At 41.5% G+C, this 20923-nt stretch overlaps 2 protein-coding genes across 5 annotated transcripts in view; one reads left to right on the forward strand and one right to left on the reverse strand.

Annotated features, from left to right (window-relative positions):
• Positions 1-20923, forward strand: part of LOC123767586 (uncharacterized) — a 184315-nt gene that overhangs the window by 46652 nt on the left and 116740 nt on the right. Inside the window, exon 1 of one of the 4 annotated variants that reach the window (XM_069310615.1) lies at positions 13478-13751. The exons of the other annotated variants lie outside the window; for them this stretch is intronic. The gene's annotated coding sequence lies outside the window, so the exon portion shown is untranslated. Of the gene's footprint in view, positions 1-13477; positions 13752-20923 lie in introns of those variants that run through there. 4 annotated transcript variants of the gene reach the window in all.
• The window catches only part of LOC123767584 (PDF receptor), a 51096-nt gene continuing 44305 nt past the window's right edge, over positions 14133-20923 (reverse strand). Inside the window, exons 9-12 of the mRNA XM_069310611.1 lie at positions 19466-19551; positions 18687-18879; positions 17918-18064; positions 14133-16680 (exon numbers count right to left, since the gene is read on the reverse strand). Coding sequence (XP_069166712.1) covers positions 16528-16680; positions 17918-18064; positions 18687-18879; positions 19466-19551 — 579 coding nt within the window. The 3' untranslated portion in view covers positions 14133-16527. The remainder of the gene's footprint in view (positions 16681-17917; positions 18065-18686; positions 18880-19465; positions 19552-20923) is intronic.

Below are 20923 nucleotides of genomic sequence, written 5' to 3' on the forward strand. Positions count from 1 at the left end.
TCTGGTTACTGTGCTGACTATACAAATATCTATGATTACAAAGCTATGACTGATACTGAAAAAATTGTTTTAACAATCGTTGGACCCGAAGCCATTTACGAGCCAGAGTTCAAATTCTTGTTTGAAATCATTAGGATAGTACAATTAAATATGCAATGACTACCATTATTGCAAAATGAAGTTGATGCTGGTTTTGAAATTTCAATTATAATATAGAAACCCATTCGGTGGTATTAAAATATATTATATTAAAGAATCATGGCTAGAATGTATTTTTTTCTTTTTGTTGAATTTTCCAGAAAAGGAAATAAGTATTCAATGTATTGAGGATTTGCTAGTGTATAGAAAGACAGTAATATATAGAATATTAAAGATGGAAACAAATATAGGAGAACAAATACGAGAGAGATTGTTAATGTAAATTCCTGATTAATGCGCTGATGCTCATTAGGCTAGAGTGCTAGACATTATTGCTCGATTTCGTAGGAGTGATGAAATAACTGAAGATCAGGTTAATTTTGCCATGTTGCCTAAAGAAATTACTGGGGGCTAAAATATGTAAGGCAGGCGTAAACGAATTGTGTAATAGAGAGGTTGACCTTTCATATAGTGGCTGTGACAATCGATGGCGCACCCAGCACGATTGTAAAGAAGTTTTTGTAAATGTGTTTACAAAATATGTTGGACATCTACTGTAGGCTTCCACTGAGTTGTACACTAGGAGTCTTTGTATGCAAAAGTTGACCTTAAGGAATTTAAAGTGATGATTATAACCAAGATAATTATTTTTTCTGCGCATGATTATTTTCCTTTTAAAATGCTTTCAAGCATTTTCTTCTCCATCGGCACGCAATTGTTGAAAAATATCGACATTTTGGAAACACCCTCAGAGAGGTTGACTACCCTTGTTCTAAGGGAGTGCAGCATCCGCTATCTTCACCCTTCGCTATCCATTAGGAACAACCAGATAGACTGTTTACTGCTGACTCGCCATCCACTCCATTAACTCTGTCAACGACGAATCACGAGAAACCCCACTAATGAATTACTCTTCCTCTGTGATGTGAGATATCATGTTCTCACCCGTGTCTACAACAGCAGGTGGGGTAAGATTAACGATTTAATCAGCCGAAATAAGTAATACGTAATCTTCCCCCTTATCGTTCTGGAGGTGGTGATAGGATTAACGATTTAATCAGCCGAGATAAGTATATCTCTTGACTGCTGAATCGATTGCAATAACCCGAGGCGTGTTTTAGTGAGCAACTATGGTACCAAATTTCCGGTATTGACGTAGAGAGTGTAACTTAGGGTTGACTTCTTACCTTGAGCACGTCGACTCCAGCTGCTCGAGTCCACCGCGATATTCTTCTTGGAAAGCTCATTCGAAATTGACACTTTGGGTTCATTACTGCTGCTTTGGTCTATTAACCTTGCCGATATTAAGAGTTTTTGCTGCCACTCTTCAGCTTAGCCACAATCCCATCATTCTTCACATTATTATTCCTCTAACACCCATCGACTTCCAGCTTTTAACCTACAAATACCCCCCCTCACTATCTTCTACACTTCAACTTCCTCCATTCATCAATCTCTACCTCCCTTCAACTATCCATCAACTGTCAACACCCCCCCTCCCTCCCTGTCTCCATCGACTACTTCTCCATCAACCTCTGACAACCTTCCTTCTACCACCAGCGGTGAGCCCTTGTCAGCTATGAATGAGAAAGATTCACATCAAAACTGAGTACAGTTAAAAAGTACGATCAGATTACATCAAGTTTAACTGTTGGGTTCAGTTCAGTTTTGCAGAGATATTTCTGGTCAGCGGGGCTCTTGACCTGACTCTTCCTGGGAATTCTCCATTTTCCGAAAATGTTTGGCTTCCTCGTGTGTTCCTCGTCTATCTGATAGACTTTTTTTTTTTCGTTCATTGAACTGCATGCTGCCTTTGATTTTCATACCATTTACTGTATGTTTTGTCAATCTATTTCGGAGTTTGTGTTTTTGTTAGATGTTCTGAGTCTGTTAAACTGGTCTGTTAAATTATTTAATTTAATCCCGGTTGTCGGAGACATACTTAGTCCCCCCTCCCCCACTGACCTTCCTCAGGATGCAACCCACAACAGATATCTAACTTCCCGGTGTCCGAATACTACTAGGTGAACAGTTGCATCAGGTGAAAGAAAACGTGGCCAACACTTTCTGCCCCGCCCTGGGATCGAATCCGCGATCTTACATGACCCACGATGATGTTTCTCGTTTTGTTTTGTTTCGGTCCACCCGCGTGGAAAATCAGGAAGAGTCGGGTAGTATGTGTGACTATTCCAGTAATGTCATTTTCTCCCTCTCGTTCATTTTCTTATAAAAAAAAATTCCTCCCTCTTCCTCTCCTCCGTCTCCCTCTCCATCTTTCAGTTACTGAAATAGACCATTGTTGAAAACGCAGACGGTGAAAGATACCATATTTCTCCTCTCATGAAGTCCTAAAAATAGACATCAAATCTAAATGTTTTCCCCCAAAAACAGATGAATAACATTTTTATAAGAATTCCGATTTAAAATGTGGGAGGAGAAACCTGTCACAATGTCCCAGAAGGTTCGGATTGAGGAGCTTTTTGTCTTCTATTGAAATTTCAAAAAAATCTTCAACCTTAATCTTAATGAATTTGATAGACAAATATTACGTCTTGCAAAGTTGCAGTTGCTGTTGTTATGAACCGAGTCCAGCACGTACGAGAATATGCTTTCAAACTAAACTTACATTAGAAAAACAATTATGTTAAAGCCTCAATATTTTTAATTACATTTACCATATGAGGAATTTACTGTCTAAATTTTGTTAATTATCATTTAACTAATGGATAAAAACCCAAACTTGTGTATTGGTGTAAATTCCTTACATAAATTTCACAAATACACAAGTGTGGGTTTTTATCCTATGTTATTATATCTGTGAGAAAACATTACTATTAGTCATTTAACTAATTATTATGATATGTTAGTTCGCTATCAGTTATTTGTATATGAGCAACAATCTCGTTATGATATAAAAAATTATATAGTAAACACCTTGAAATACAGCTATAAAGAGGGATGGTCACCTGAGACGTATTGTTATCGAATAACTTTATCGTATTGTTATCAATACGATACAAGACGTACGAGTTCTAATGAACTCTGTCATTCAGAATTTTTTGAGGGCGGTGAGGGTCGTACACCGTTAACTGTCACTTGTATTATTCGTGGTCTCCGTTTATCTCTGCCGTAGTTATTATTTTCTGCGGAGGACACACGCAAGGTGAGAGGCTCCCCTGAGAGTCACCTGGTGTTCCCCTTACCAAAGCCTTACTGCTTTTGAGTCCAGACACAGCAAACGCTGCATATGTATTCCGGTAAAATATTCTCTTTGTCCGTCGCTAAATCGTGCGAGTCAGACATTAAGAGTGGTTTGTGGGGACAGTTGGCATGTTGATGGTGGGGTGCGCGGAGTCTGGGAGGATGGCCAGACTGGAATATCAACCGCTCTTCCGCTGGCCTTGCATAACTAACCATTGTGACCTCTCTAGCCAGGTGCTGCAAGCACTGAAGTTTATCCTGTGGGTAGGAGGAGCGGGCTCAGTTGTGATAAGTATACGTGACTATTGAGCCCATTACCCATCAGTGTGAATGTCACGTGTGAACATGAAATATGTTACGGGCGAAAGGAACTTATATTCCGGAAATATATATTTTTGCTCTGTTATTTGGTACAGTCAAAAATATGTTCATCCATTTCATTTATAGTAGTGCTAAAGTGCTTGTGTGATCAGGCTCTACAGTGGTAGCCTAACATTCGTATAGTCCAGACGTCCTGTCTCTAAGGGAAGGGAACTCTCAATCTTTCTTTTGGTGTAAGATCATTTCCAGATCATAATCAAATCACCGGCGGCTTGTCGTACAAAGCCAGCTTGTTCATCAGTATCTTGCCAATGAAACGTGTATCTTAGTATCGCATTCTGATAGCATAATTGATTCCAAACCCACGAATGGAATAACGGGTTGATTCCAGACCCGGTAATAGGCTATTGGACTGACCCACAAATTCTGCTAAATAAATGTTTGGTTTAGTGTAAAGTAATCAGGATAACCGAACTGTCATAAAATGCAATTACACAGGATACTAGGTCAAACATGGCATTACAAATTTGTGTCAACAGGTGATACAATTTTATTCAATTCCTGAAAGTCATCCTCCCATATATTTCCATTGCAACAAATGTTGTATAATGAAATGTAAAAAAATGTAATATATATTTTGTAGATCACCTTTTAACATATGAGAATGTGTAGGATATGAAGATCATGCAGTGGTGGGTAGAACACCAGGCGCTCAGATCATTTCCAGACGCTGTAAGCTTTAATGGAGAGATTAGCTTTAATGGAGGAGAGCTTTAATGGAGGAAAGTTTTAATGGAGGAAAGTTTTAATGGAGGAAAGTTTTAATGGAGGAAGGCTTAATGGAGGAAAGCTTTAATGGAGGAAAGCTTTAATGGAGAAAAGTTTTAATGGAGGGAAAGCGTTACAAGCTTTAATGGAGGAAAGTTTTAATGGAGAAAAGCTTTAATGGAGGAAAGAGGGAGGGGGGGGGTAGGAGGGGTGAAGAGAGCTAGAGAGGGGGGATGGGATGGGAAGGGAAAGAGGATGAAGAGAGTTTAGGAAGAAGAGAAAGAGAGACGCTTAGTGAATCAATACAAGAGGAGGAGTGACGGACAAAAAGAAAATGAATAAGTAAAACTACAATAAGTCAAAAAAAGGTATAAATCAAAGTAGAGAAAATAAGAGTACAGAAAAACGTTCAAATTTAGAGAATTGCTCACAAGTAGAGAGCAGATACAGTACTATTATATAGTACTGTATACAATAGTACTGTACTATCGAGGGCGAGGCGTGAGGCCCACAGCACACCCCCAAACAAGCTAGGATTGTTTACATCACAAGTAATAACCACAAATAGAACACAATAGACATATTGAAGACCACTGGGAAGAAAAATGGAAGCGCTCCATATGTTAACATACCTGAGGATTTCCTTCGTCAGGTAAGGGATGGTCAATATTTATGTTAAGGGTGTTATTCCTCGCGTTATTAATGTCACCTGTTACGTCCCCAGGTACTAATGGCTCGCGGTCACGTTATTACCACTAACGTCATTATTAGTCAGTTTCAACTCAATCTTGGATGTGATGCAGGTTTTAAACAAATAAGCAGGGAACTAAGTGAGCAGTTATGAAGTCCTTCCCCCCAAAATCCTTTATCTCCGCCTCCCACCATGAAATATAAGTGGAGTTGTGTATGATATGGACATGTAAGGATATCCAGAAAATCTTTAAGTATAAAGGTCAAGGAAAATGCACAGGGCCACGACGGGCTCACCATAGCTCGTGCTACATGGAAATTTTAGTCCAGAGTTGGTAAATATAAAAAAAAAAAAAACGCACAGATCCATGGCAATAGGATTAGAGACCCTTTGTTCCCAGTACAAATATGCACTGAAGGCCTGAAGATGTTGGGAGAGGAACTTATTAGTCAAACCACAGACCTATGACCAGCCATTTTCCCCGTTCCAGCGCCTTAGTGTTGCCGTCCAGAGGGGAAATGCTTGCTCTATCTTGGGTACAAACCCCCACCTCCGAGGAGCTGAAAGATGTTTTGAACAGTAATTGAGTGCATCTTGTACCTGAGATGGTACCCTTACACACACACGCGGGGGCGCGCGCACTCACGTTTAAAACACTTAAAGTTCTTGAACGGCAGTTGAACTAACATACCAATTGATTGAAGATTCAGGGGCGGGCCTGAAGCTGAAGCTCTACCATCATAAGCACAGGTGAGTATACACAGTTACACAAGCCTCACAAACACACTTTGTCAGTGTTCCTTAGTTTATTTGTCGCCCTCGATATTGTCATTCCGGCTCAGTGCTTTCGCCTGATAATTACCTTACCTCATTTGGCGTCCGCTAAAAAATTACTTTCATTCCACTTTATGCAGGAACGAGCACGGGTGCAAGACAATGCCATCGCCGCTGGCTTTATGCAAATGAAGATTTCCTGTCACCAGCTAGCTTAATAGATTCTAGCTTGAGGTCCACTGTGCTGGGCTAAACGTGGTCTGGCATAGGCAATCTTCTCAGGTGTTGAATTAAGGCACAGCAGCTTGAAGATGGGCAGCGAGCGGGTAAGCTCCTCACTGTGTACTCGGCAACAAATATCCAACCAGATAATCCGGAGACGATTCAGTCAGTCCACGGAAGCAAATAGTTGTGGATAAGATAAATAATTTAATAGCGTTGAGTCTGAGTGCAGACGTGAGAGAGGGTCGTTGTTCCCAGAGCTAGCAGGAGTAGCTGAGGAGACCCGGCAGGTCTGTTAGTCAAGTCCTCAGTACTGTGCTAACTATTGCTCGCCGTATTTATTGGTACTCCACTCATGTTCCAGGTAGTGACACCAACTCCATCACTCAAGTGTTGATGGTGTTGTGTGTTAACCAATCCTAACTTAAGGTTAGCTTTAAATTTGATATAATTTTGCTTCTGATAAACGGAGTGTAGAGTGTGACGACTGATTTGATAAAAGCTTTAGTGAAGAGTAATAGGCACTCAGAGAAGTAGAGATTATAATGAATTAATAATTATGATTTCTGCTTCCCTGAGAGCCTAATGCGCGCGTGTAAAGTCCTAACAGAAGTGCATCATTGTATAAACAAAATGTATTCGCTACATGTTTAGTGACAAAAACCTGAGCTTGATATTAGTCTCTGTGTCTTGTTGTTTTAGATTCAGCTACTCGGAACAAAAAGTTCCAAGTAGCACGGGCTATGGTGAGCCCTTAGTGGACTTACCTGGCACAGTAGCGGGGCTATAACTGGGTCCCCATGTTGCATAGCGAAGAGAATATGGCATATTCGATATTTTTTTATGGATCTTTTTCAACTCAGGTGTTGTGGGGCATATACTTCCAAACCCATGTCTTCTCTCACACTTTTCTGGTCATATAAGGTGTCCAGCAGCTGGAGACCCTCATAAATACTGTCACGCAGTATCCTCCCCCGCGATAGCAGCCACATAGTAAGGACTGACAGTTTAAATGTGCGCTCAGCTCACAGTATATATACTTTCACGACCAAAGATCACATTCACTCCAAATATCTATCACTTACGGGCTACTCATGCCCGTGCCACCTCTTGGGTGGCTTAATCTTCATCAATGAACTTCTCTCTCTGTATTCCTTGATAATGTGTTGGGCTCTGTAATGCTGCTTGAGTAGGCTCTGTAGTGTTGCTTGAGTAGGCTCTGAAGTGTTGCTTAAGCAGCACTATAGAGCCCACTCAAGCAGCACTACAGAGCCCACTCAAGTGGGCTCTGTAGTGCTGCTTGAGTGGGCTCTATAGTGCTGCTTAAGTGTGCTCTGTTGTGCTGCTACATTGGGCTCCGTGGTGCTGCTAGAGTGAGTTAACACTGCATCAAGAACGGAACCATTAGCACCCAGAGTCATGACCCCAGGGATCACCAGCTAGGTCTGGTAAGAATGTTTGGCGAGAGACTCAACACAGACTATTTACGGTCTGCGCAAGTCCCCAAGGACCTCTCTGGCTGGTCTCCTGAGCGCTGGAAATGTTTGCCAGCGTGTCTCTTCCACTCCTGCCTTGCCACACATTACAACGAGATGCCTTGTGTAGCCTCGCTCCTACACCTTGTTAAATTTATCTGAAGGAAAACATTATTTCTGGCAAGGAACACTTAAGGTCAGAGATACTTTACGCCGTTTGAAAATTCTTTGTTGTAGCAAAGGCTCTAAATCGGAAATGTATTACCAGCAGCTTAATTAACTGTATAAGTGGCAGCTTAATTAACTTGTTCCGGATGTTGCCGTAAAGCTTTAAAGCTGCGCTTTTCATGAAGATTTAGAGCAATTTTGAAGGACGTTTTGATTCAAATTCAAATGAATTTGAATTGACTGCCTATGCTTCCAATTAACACGAGCGTTCCGAGTCCCTGAGCTATCGCCTGCTCTTGTGTAGTGTATTTGTGTAGGAATAAACATGTATTTGTTTTGAATGTTTATTCTCTTGTGTGACATTTGTTACGGGGTCCCGGCGAGTACCCTAGACTGTGTGGGGAAAGAACAAGTCAGTCTTAAAATCAAAGTAATTTTCAATCAATCAATTCAAAGTATTAAATTTCCAATTTTCAATTCAATCAAGTAATAATATTTAAAGGCACCCAGGTACGCTGGGTTTTAGAAAATCATATTACACGCTTTTATGACCGTTAGCAATTCTGGAAAATTAGTGGAGCCAAGAGCTCAGATTTGTTAGTTAGCCTAGTATAGTGAGCATTACAACGACCAGTTCTTGGAGCCTAGTGTCCTCTAACAGTCTTAACTCATGGATAAACATGATGCTTAACTATACATATAAGTTAACAAAAGCAAGCACAAAAGTCCCCTCACTACGTTAAGATGCACTTGTCACTACGTTAAAATTCACTTGTACATGGGGTGCCTCTTTATGCTGATATTATGCTGTCAGTCATCCCCTACACAGCTCTGCAGCTTACTCTATAACTGTGGTGGAGTGGACGTGGGCTTTTTAATGGATCAACAGTTACAGTTCAACAATGAATTTGCCTCAACAATTGGACAACAATTCAATGCAGTTAAAAAGGACATCGACCAGAATTTATTTGTTTATATAAACGGGAGCAAATCCTTCACCAAGTTTACATATTAAGAGGCTTTTATATCGTGAAATATGCCACTTGAGTGAATAAGACTTACGCTCCACACTAAGAACAAAGGAGGCACAAAATTAGAGATATCATACAAATTACAATTACTTTACTAGTCAGGTTCGTAACAACGTTGTTATGGCATTCTTCGTATGTTCGTCTCTCTCTCTCTCTCTCTCTCTCTCTCTCTTTCTCTCTCTCTCTCTCTCTCTCTCTCTCTCTCTCTCTAACACCAACATAAATAATCCCAACTGATGACAACAGGGAAACAGACACTGTTCAGAGTCGCCCCCCCTCCCCTGCACTCTGGTGATATCCCACGAGAATTTCCCTAAACAAATATCCCCAGCTCAGGTGGTCACGACTCTGGAGATCACAGAGACAGAAGGTCAATCTCGCCATTTCTGATATCGGGGTCCAGATATCAACCTATAAGTACTGTTGTACATGTCGGTTGGTATTGGGCATGAAGCCACAGCCTCTTCCTACCCCTTGTGTTACCTGGTGCCTCAACTTGTTCCTATCCCAAGTGTCCACTAATATCACACGCTATTTGTCTTCCTCTCCAAGGGGATCCTTCATTACTCACACAATTTACCTGTAATCAGTCGCCCAGAGCAAGGAGCTTAGCTCATGATCAATATCTGTGTGGGTGTGTGTACTCACCTAATTGTGCTTGCGGGGGTTGAGCACTGGCTCTTTGGTCCCTCCTCTCAACCGTCAATCAACAGGTGTACAGGTTCCTGAGCCTATTGGGCTCTATCATATCTACACTTGAAACTGTGTATGGAGTCAGCCTCCACCACATCACTTCCTAATGCATTCCATTTGTCAACCACTCTGACACTAAAAAAGTTCTTTCTAATATCTCTGTGGCTCATTTGGGCACTCAGTTTCCACCTGTGTCCCCTAGTGCGTGTGCCCCTTGTGTTAAATAGCCTGTCTTTATCTACCCTATCAATTCCTTTGAGAATCTTGAATGTGGTGATCATGTCCCCCCTAACTCTTCTGTCTTCCAGTGAATTAAGGTTTAATTCCCGTAGCCTCTCCTCGTAGCTCATACCTCTCAGCTCTGGTATTAGTCTGGTGGCAAACCTTTGAACCTTATCCAGTTTGGTCTTATCCTTCACTAGATATGGACTCCATGCTGGTGCTGCATACTCCAGGATTGGCCTGACATATGTGGTATACAAAGTTCTGAATGATTCTTTGCACAAGTTTCTGAATGCCGTTCTTATGTTGGCCAACCTGGCATATGCCGCTGATGTTATCCTCTTGATATGGGCTGCAGGGGACAGGTCTGGCGTGATGTCAACCCTCAAGTCTTTTTCTCTCTCTGACTCTTGAAGAATTTCATCTCCCAGATGATACCGAGTATCTGGGCTCCTGCTCCCTACGCCTATCTTCATTACATTACATTTCCTTGGATTAAACTCTAACAACGTGTGTGTGTGTGTGTGCGTGCGTGTTTGCATGTATATGTGTGTGCGTGTGTGTGTTTTAAGAGGTTCAACTTGTAATGAAGAACCACAGATAATAATCTGGGAAAGTTGTCACAGGTACACGGTGACCAATTAAGCAGATGCTTGGTCAGGGGCAACGCTCCGTTGTAAGCCTCAGGTCAACCTTGAGACAGCATAAGTTTTGATAACATCAGGTATTCCCTCGCCTTAAACGTGAGTGCAGTTCGGAATATTTTTTATGTATATGGAATGTACGAATTTTCTTTTAAAGAAGAAGATATTTCTTGACCATGTTTGATAGATCTATTGTGTTCTATTATTCTAGCATTCCACATCTCTACTTCTACTGATGTCAACTATATAACAACCTTTACAGGATTATTTTTTAAACCTTTAAGCATTCTACAGTCCTTTCTTTGGTAGACGTTAACCAACTCCTTACCTGTCTTAATGTAGTTAAGCACTATCTGAGTTATTTCAGTGTTAAATAACATCTTGGAAGGGCAGTCAAGTTTATTACAGTATGGAATTGCTATGCCAAGTTTCGGAATGAACTCAATATTGAATAGGAGGTGCGCTTGTACCGACATTTTCCTTGGGAATTGTAAGAGGAGTCATCTTGGGTAGCCTTTTTGCATGAGATGATTCTTGTCAAAATACTGGGGACCACATGTCAATAATGCTCTCCTGAAGAGACCAGGCTCCAGTAGTTCGTCAGGCTTCAATAGAACACCAGGCTTCTGTGTTTCGCCATGCTTCAATAGTTTGCCAGGCTTCAAAAGTGCGCCAACTTCACTAGCGCGGCAGGTTTCAGTAGTGTGTTAGGCTTCAATAATGCACTAGGCTTCAACAGTTTTTAGGGCTCGCAGTGAATTCATGTCTAGCGCCACAACTACCACCACAGGGAATCAGGGGTGCGTGAAAGTAAAGGAGGAATTCAGGTTCAATAAAATTGGTTGGTAGAAAACGTTATTTTATTGGTACCAGAAATTATACAGCCACAGGTCACCGCATCACACGCTCATTTGTAATTGAAACACCATAATTAAACTGCCGTATTTCCCCTGAAATTATACATAATGTGAACAATTTCTTTGATAACACTGAAAATCCGTAAATAGCTTTTACTAAGTTTGCTTCTTTTAATACTTGTATTCTATGCAGCTGATGCACTTAAAGGGTCCCCCATTTTGAGATTCTAATTAGAGAAAACTAACCAATTGATGAGATTATTTTTTTGTTTACCTTGTATTATTTATTTACTTTTAGCTATAAAAAATATCATATGGGTTAGGAAAGCTGTCAATTACTTCGCATTATCCATTTCTTCCACAGCCATGTACAAAAATAACATATAGTGGGTGTCTTTGCTTTTAACTGACAGACAAAAACGATAATATACTTTTAATAGTTAGTATACTGCAACATTAACATATATATATATATATATATATATATATATATATATATATATATATATATATATATATATATATATATATATATATATATATATATATATATATAAGATTTATCACACATAACAGGTACACATAACAAGTATAATATGACATAGATCATTCACCATATTGAAACCTTTGAATATTAGCAGCACATACTATTATATATTTTTAATAAGCTCATTTTGACTTAGACTTTCAACACTCGGGTAAGAGTGGGAGGAGGAGACCCACGTGCTCCAGAGTCCCACACAACCGGGTCTTGAAGCACATCACTTGAAGGAAGACTGTGCTAGCGAGTCACTGCTCTAGTCAGTGTAATACTGAATCTTCCTCGTTGTTTTTTGCTGGTCCTGTGGGAAGAGGTCAAGCCTGGTACGTGTCCAGGGGGGTGGCTGTGACGGTCAAGCCTGGTACGTTGTCCAGGTGGGTGGCTGTGACGGTCAAGCCTGGTACGTTGTCCAGGTGGGTGGCTGTGACGGTCAAGCCTGGTACGTTGTCCAGGGGGGTGGCTGTGACGGTCAAGCCTGGTACGTTGTCCAGGTGGGTGGCTGTGACGGTCAAGCCTGGTACGTTGTCCAGGGGGGTGGCTGTGACGGTCAAGCCTGGTATGTCGTGTAGGTGGTGATTATAGTACAATTGATACGTAACTTAATAGTGGGGTATATATTACATTTTTACGCCTCGTGATACATAATTTACTCAACGTGAATAAAATGTGTCAGTGTTGATGCAAATAAATATTATGTATATTGTATACACGATATAATACAAATATATATATATATATATATATATATATATATATATATATATATATATATATATATATATATATATATATATGTCGTACCTAGTAGCCAGAACGCACTTCTCAGCCTACTATGCAAGGCCCGATTTGCCTAATAAGCCAAGTTTTCATTAAATAATTGTTTTTCGACTACCTAACCTACCTAACCTAACCTAACCTAACTTTTTCGGCTACCTAACGGAACCTAATCTATAAAGATAGGTTAGGTTAGGTTAGGTAGGGTTGGTTAGGTTCGGTCATATATCTACGTTAATTTTAATTCCAATAACAAAAAATTGACCTCATACATAATGAAATGGGTAGCTTTATCATTTCATAAGAAAAAAAATTAAAGAAAATATATTAATTCAGGAAAACTTGGCTTATTAGGCAAATCGGGCCTTGCATAGTAGGCTCAGAAGTGCGTTCTGGCTACTAGGTACGACATATATATATATATATATATATATATATATATATATATATATATATATATATATATATATATATATATATATAATCCCTCATAGTCTCTCGATTATTATCCAGTGAACTCTTACGACGACTTTTTAATTAACAATTTTTAAATCTGATTTACGATCTTTTTAATAATATAAATATGTAAATTGAAAAAAATGTCAGTTTTCTTTCGGCGGAGCCTGAAGGCGCAACGTAGTTTAAGCGACCTTCCTAATTGTTTACATCGTCAGTGAGGACACAGCCGCGCGTGGCGTTCGCTTTCATTCTACGTTTAAAATTGTAGAACTTCAGTAAACCCTATAAATCATGGGCGGGAAGTGTCCATGAAATGGTAATGAAGCCTAAAGGCCAAAAAGAACCAGGGAAAACCATCGGTTTAGTTGTCAAAGTTAGTGTAAAATTGGTTCGATGCTTCAGAATGGAACCTTTGCTGTCGCGGGCTGGGACCACTGACCATGAGAACTATTAATATGGACGCTGACAGTGTAAGAGCAAGTGAACTCATGTTCGTGTGTGAACTCATTAAGTGCTATAAAAGTTCTGAAAGATAAACATTGAGTTCTGAAAAAAAACTAAGTGTTTGGATTAAAAATCGTGTAGAGTCAGTTTCTTAATGATTATGAAGAAAGATTTGAAAGACGTTAACGCTCATAGCAAGCAATGGGTGGTTTCAGAGGCTTAAACGCCGCTGTAATCTGTACAACGTCCAGATGACGAGTGAAGGGACTAGGACAGACCAAGAAGTAGCCTAACAATACCCTCAACACCCACACTATTCTCTCTCCTGGTAAGTAACTGTATTGTATTAATACTGAATGCTTCCCTTTTTATTTTATATATTTTGGAAATGATTATGATATAAACTTTTATGGGAAAATGGGATTAGATGCGCCGTTTCGATTAAGTCTATGTTTCATGAAATGTTTCCCGGCCGTAAATAAAATGAATATTAAAGTAATATATATATCTATATATAATATATATATATATATATATATATATATATTATAATATATATTATATATTTTATATATATATATATATATATAATATATAATATATATATATATAATATATATATATAATATATATAATATATAATATATATATATATATATATATATATATATATATATATATATATATTACTTTAATATTATTTCAGACTTCGTGGAAAAATAGGAGCCGATATTTCTTGATGAGGTACACTGAGGCCGACTCCTACTGGCCTGTGGCATTTCCATAGGCCAGATGCCCCAAGCATCTGGCCCATGTCACTTCCATACCACCCATGTGTCATCTTGAACAGTTGGTTGACTGTAGCCCCAAGCATCTGGCCTCCGAAGAGGACAAATAAACAGGTATATGTTGATTCATTGGTTGAGGAATTGGTAACCGCTAGGTCGCTAGCTCGAGACTAAAAAATAGCGCTCTTTGTAATACGGTCTCATATGTATATGAAATATGTATTCTCTTTAGTTGCTATCAAATTAACAGAAAACAACAAGTTGAAACCAAAAGTAGTCAGCTGACCCGGCCAGTGTGACGGCTGCAGGAGCTACCTGAACCAGCTTTTTCAAAACAAACTATTAACACAAACCCACGCGAAACAAGTTTTAATGTGCGGGAAGGGTTTGTGTGTGTGGAGGGTTTGTGTGTGGAAAGTTTGTGTGCGGTAGTTTTATGTAGTAATTTACGTTTGGTGGATTATAGAATGTTATGTTTGTTGCGTGATGGCGCGCACCCACACACATCACACATTTACTCTCAGGCAACAGTCATGAACGAGAAAGATAAAACAAATGTTCTATCCCAAAATCAAATGGGTAAAAGCGAGTGTTCGCGTGTGGGGAAGATACGAGGTGCGTAGCCAAGTTGGGGAGCAGAGAGAGATACGAGGGAGAGGTAAGAGGAGGGCATATAAGGAGAGGTAAGAATCTGGGGAGATATGAGGTAGGCAGTTAAGAGGAGAAATTTTGCAACTTATCCTCTTACAAATTACGTCTGAATTTGGCCATTTGCCCGTATGTCCGAAAATTAACGTAATTTGAAAATTAAAAAAATTGAAAATAAATTTTATATTTTTTGTTTCTACAACATGAAGTTAAGGGTTCTCTGGTAGGTTAGGAGGGCAGGAAAAGTTTCAAATCGTTATGAAAACCGTCAAGGGAAAGTTTCCTATCCTAATCTTACCGAGTAAGCCAAAGGACCCAAACAGAAAACGGGACATTACATCACTTTCGTGAGCCGATTTCATTTCAAATTACGTCCCTTTTTGGCCATAGCGCGCATACGAGCGAAAAGCGACGTTATTTTTAAGAGGACGGGTTGCAAAACGTTAGCTAAGATGGGCAGGTAAGCGGAGAGCAGATCAAGCGGTTGTTAAGTGGCGGGAAGGTAAGAAGAGATTAGAAAAGAGTTTGGGGGGGATAGTTAAGAGGGGTAGGTAAAAAGAGGACAAATAAGATGAGGAGGTAAATAAAGGGTAATTTTGGCAGATGGGTGGGTAAGTTAGATGTTCATCTTAGAGCTTCGGGTTAGGAGTTGTGGTGCTGGAAGCAGTCTTGGAATGCATGAGAACCAGAAGTTTGGTTTTCTATTATCAGTAGGCATCCACCAGTCTCAGGAGACTATGGAGTTGTGCTCTGATGTCGGCCTGGTCTGGAGTGGCCTCACCAGGGCGCAAAGCCAGGGTAGGTTGTTTATCAGTTTTGATGGATACGATAAGAATACCTGGAGGAGGAGGAGGAGTGTGTGAAAGACTGACTCTGAAGCATGCCACAGATCTGGTCGTTACAGCCACACTGTCGGGCCGGGGTAGGAGGAAGTTAGTAAGGGTTGCAGGGCAAGACAGACACCGAACTCAAGACGTATGAGAAGGAACCAGGTTGTTAGATGCACTTGAGCTACCCATCCAGTAGCTTCTTGGCTAATCACTCTGTAAAATGTTGAATGGTTTGGAAGAAGAGGTGGGAGTCATACATCACTGTGGATGCGCGACGGGATCTAAGATGAGACGTACTGGCATAGCCCTCCTTGAACATACAGGACGGCTTCGGTTGACGGATGTCTGAGGTGAGTTGTTTCAGAACCCAGAATTGTGGCGCTCAGTCATGCACGCTGCAAGCAAATGGTGAGCCTAGCTCGGAGGAGCAGCGGTGACCAGACCCGTGTCCAGGTTGGTGAGAGCTGCGTACAGCGCTGGACGACGAGCACGACGCTCCACCGTCATAGTCGGTGGTGTTGGTGGACCAGGTGTGGATGTCGGCATCTAGGGTCCCTGACGACACCCCGCGGAGGCTGCTGGGGCTCGGTCCGTCCGAACTGACGTCGCCACAGTCGCCACTCCCCCGTCGTACAGCCTTCCTACCATGACGTCTGCTCATCTTGAAACCCCTCTGAGGATTCTTTTTCGACTTGTTTATTCCTGTTCGCTTCGAGTTGTCATTCCTGGGAACATAGTTGGAGGCCCTTGTGGTCCTGAATATGAAGCTGACGCGAGGTTCTGAGCCTTCGAACGCGGCGCAGCCTCGCGGGGCGTTCAGGAAGCAGGGTACCGGCCGTCATAAGCTGGTGGCGGGCATTGTCACGTGGCACGGCAGACCGGTGGAGTGGTGGAGCACGTGCGTGCCGTGCAGGCTGCCCAGGTGAGGGTTGTGCAGCGTCTGAATGACGCCGTTGGACTGAGGTTTGTCCCCGGACGACTTACTGCGGGCCTGTAGTGAGGAAAAAATTAATTTACTTCTTAATGCTGAATTTCGGAACAAAATGTATTTTAGATTCATTGTGTAAAATGTAGCAAAAAATCTTTTACAAACACAAACCGAGAGGTGTACTCTACTATTTAGTGTGTATGTATGTGTAATATATATATAAATATATATAATATAATAATATAAATAAATTGTCAAGTACCATCGTGGAAATAAATATTTCATTCACTTTTTCTAGTGCCCAAGTGAATGAAATATATAAGAGTCGAGGCCGCCTTAGTCATTACTCCAGACAGTCCAGAGGTGCTCCCTTCTCACCTGTAGATTACCTATGCTCGATTTCGAGAGCTTTTGTACCTTTAGAACCCAGCCTGGCGAGGCTGGTGATAACATGATCGGTCATGCTGTTGTCTGACGAGGTCCGCATGTTTATATATTCATATAAGCCAGTTGATCCGGCATTTCCTGCGGAAATTTGTCCAAATGTGTGTTGAGAATCTCCACCTGCATGCAAGTGTTATATTTATATTGTTATATCTAGTGGTTATCTATCTAGTTATTATCTATCTAGTTATATCTTCTGTTTCCTCAAGATCTTCGAGGAAGGCTTGACGTTCATCTCTCATTTTCCCTCCTGCAGGGAGGCTGGAGATACTCGCCTGTCTCTTTTTCCCGACCCTCCACGGACGTGGGAGAACGCCCCTCCCCCCCCACCGTCCCACACACAAGTTCACTACCCTGTGTGTTACCATCTCTACAAGGCCGATCGATTGTAAAGAGTCCTTGAATGTTAGCGAAATTGCATTCGTTACGGTCGCTTCGTCTGTATGCACACACACACACACAAACACACACACACACACACACACACACACACACACACACACACACACACACACACACACACACACACACACACACATACACACACATACACACACACGGCCGCCTCTACACAAGAGTACGTATCCACACATACACATACTGATTTGTTGATATAATTCCAGTTGAATGATACATTCCGATGAGCAACAGTGTAAATGAGACATTCACGTTGCCCAATTGTGTTCTATTTTGTATTTACCACGGGAATGTGAGGTAACTAATAGGGTTGTGAGGTGGCTCGTGGGTTTGTGAGGTGGCTGTCTGCTTTGGGAGTAGAAGTAGGGAGTAGTTTGGGAGTAGGTTGTCTGCTCTACCAACTACAGTACTGAAGTCTGACACAAAGCAATAGACTGACCTTGTAGTGTAGTTTGGGAGGCCGAGGGCCGTAGCCGGTGCCAAAGAGTCCCTCAGGATCAGGAAAGGCTGAGGCTGACTCACAGCGGCGCTTACTAGTCCTTAGGGTGACCTTGAGCCGCCAGTAGTAACATAAGGTTCGCTTCACCTGCAGGGGGGGGGGGGGGAGGGGAGGGGGGTTAAGGGTTCTCAGGTTACAGGTACAAACATCATGGGTACAGGTCACCTGTACCCATGATGTAAGTCACCTGTGGTGACTTACCTGTTTCATCATAAGATAAGTCATCATAAGTATAGACAGTCACCACAGACACAGTTACCTCAGTCAGAAATGTTCACCCAACAGGGACACAACTGTTGCACTTACAAAACACAGTTGCCACCACTCACCGTAGGTTAGTCAGTTAACTAAAAGAGTAGTAGTCAATTTACTATCCGGTCATCCAAAGTTAAGCAATCACCTCGGGCAAAAACAGTCAACCAATCGCCACCAGTTAACTAATCATGTCGACTATCTCTAACCAGGAGAGATAGTCCACCAAACACCCCCGTGCAGGAAGCAGTCTTGCAGTCACCCAGGCAGAGCCAATCAAATAATTTCCCAAAGAAAGGACAATCAGTCAATTAAGTTCGATTTACCGCAGGCAGAGACAACCAATCAACCAATTTCCCCAGACAGAAATAAACATGTAGCCAATATCAAGCAGTTCTCCCTGGGAAAGACACTCACTCGCCTCACGACCTCAGAGAAGAGTCACATATCAACTCACGTCGCCGTTGAAGAAGCAGTATATGCAGGCGACGACGAAGCCCTGAAAGGAGGTGAGGAGGTTGGTGCCGTAAGACCAGACGCCGAACTCGAAGGCGGAGCGTTCGAGGGGTTTAGGGATCATGGTGATGGCGTTAGTGATGCCCAACAAGGGCAGGAGGAAGAGGGCGTTGCGTACAGAGCGTCGCAAGGGCCTGGACCAGATGGCGGGAAGGGGAGGGAAGAGGTACACGATCAGTGACACAGAATGCACTCATCCGATATAGGCTTGAAACGTTCCAATGAGTTCGCATCTATGATGTTACCCATTTCAGAACCGATGCTTGCCTATTACATTTTATATATTTTGTAGATAAAATTAGAGCCTAAATTATTTGTTTTTATAGAAATTATTCCAAGCAATTTCGAATTTAGAGATTTATATGGAATATTATAATTATGAAGTTTGGGTTGGAAATCTCTTAAAGAACTTTGTAATGTTTTTATCTGAGAGAATGTGTGTGTCCCCAAGGCTGGAGGCCAGACGTCTGGAACTAATATATATATATATATATATATATATATATATATATAATATATATATATATATAATATATATATATATAATATAAGGTTAAGGAGCATGAATGGCGTTATGTTTCACTTGAGGGTCTGGGTCAGGGTGACACGCGTCCTCTGTGCAGGGTTTGACTCTGCTTGTTGGCCCACATAAACCCTGTAACCCTAACTTGAGGCCGTGTGAGCACCTGGCCAGGGTGGCAGGTGGCGGGTGTCACTCACCTGATCTGTTGAGCCTCGCTGGAGCTGGCTTCACGCAACTTGCTGATCAGGATTCTCATGATGTTCATCAGAAAAAGCAAATTGGCCTGAAAAACACACACACACACTGGCTTTAAACATTTTGGTACAATGATTTACCAAATTATTATTACTGTTATAATTATTATGATTAATATATTATTATTGTCAAAATATTATTATTATTATTTATTATTAGTGTTAATATTATAGTTACAGTGAATCCATTCTTTGGGGAAGGATTACAATTTCTGCTTTGTTTACTCATTCTTATCTTCTTGCTTGAGCGATAACTTGAGTGCGACTCTTGTAATTAACTTCAAAGACGTGTGTGTGTGTGTGTGTGTGTGTGTGTGTGTGTGTGTGTGTGTGTGTGTGTGTGTGACGAGCAGCAAGTGTGACCATATTACCATACATAAATCGGCCGCAAAGTTCACCACAATTACATCTTCTCAATTCTCTGGCTTGGCCGGTGGCTGAGCAGACAGAACACTGGGCGCGTGATCCTGTGGTCCCGAGTTCGATCCCGGGCGCCGGCGAGAAACAATGGGCAGAGTTTCTTTCACCCTGATGTTCCTGTTACCCAGCAGTAAATAGGCACCTGGGAGTTAGTCAGCTGTCACGGGCTGCTTCCTGGGGGTGGAGGTCTGGTCGAAGACCGGGCCGCGGGGACACTAAGCCCCGAAATCATCTCAAGATAACCTCAAGATTGGCCAACCATATCCAGTCACATTGTTTCTACTCACTAGTTCTGTCAGTGTGATACACACGACGGTCCTCGTGGCTGGCTGGCTACGCCACCTTCAAAAAGAACCAACTGAGAATGTAGCCGAGTATGTCGGATCATCAGTGTGACCCCTAACTACCGCTTCTAATGAGGAGCCTAACAGCCCATCCACCAATGAAAGGTCATTAGTCTTACACACCCTTTTTATCGGCTGGCGATTGCCGATTTCCTAAATTGATTTAACAGGTTAATTGGAGAGCATTGTGCTTGTTCAGCTGTGAAGCTGTGAAGCTGTGAAGCTGTGAAGCTGTTCAGCGCACGGGTTGTTTATTTTTTGTGTTTTGTTAACAATGTGCGGGTGAGCGAGGCTTGGTGTGTCCTCTCGTATTGTCACTATATATGTGCACGTATGTATGCTACGCTCTACACTCACAATCCAGGATCCCGGGTTCGATCCTCGGACGGGACAGAAATGGTTAGGCACGCTTTCTTTTCACCCAATGCCTCTGTTCACTTAGCAGTAAATAGGTGCCAGGGAGTTAGAGAACTGTTATGAGGTTGATATATATATATATAATAACACATAGTCTTGCTGTCTCCTGGTACAGGAATTATTTATAATTATTACTGATTATTTCGTTAATTGTGCTCGTCTGTTCTTGTCAGGAACAAGGGGGGTCTAGGCGGCCTGGTTGAGGACCGGGCCGCGGGGA

Source organism: Procambarus clarkii, chromosome 67 (genome assembly GCF_040958095.1).
Source record: "Procambarus clarkii isolate CNS0578487 chromosome 67, FALCON_Pclarkii_2.0, whole genome shotgun sequence".
In the NCBI taxonomy this organism is placed as follows: domain Eukaryota; kingdom Metazoa; phylum Arthropoda; class Malacostraca; order Decapoda; family Cambaridae; genus Procambarus; species Procambarus clarkii.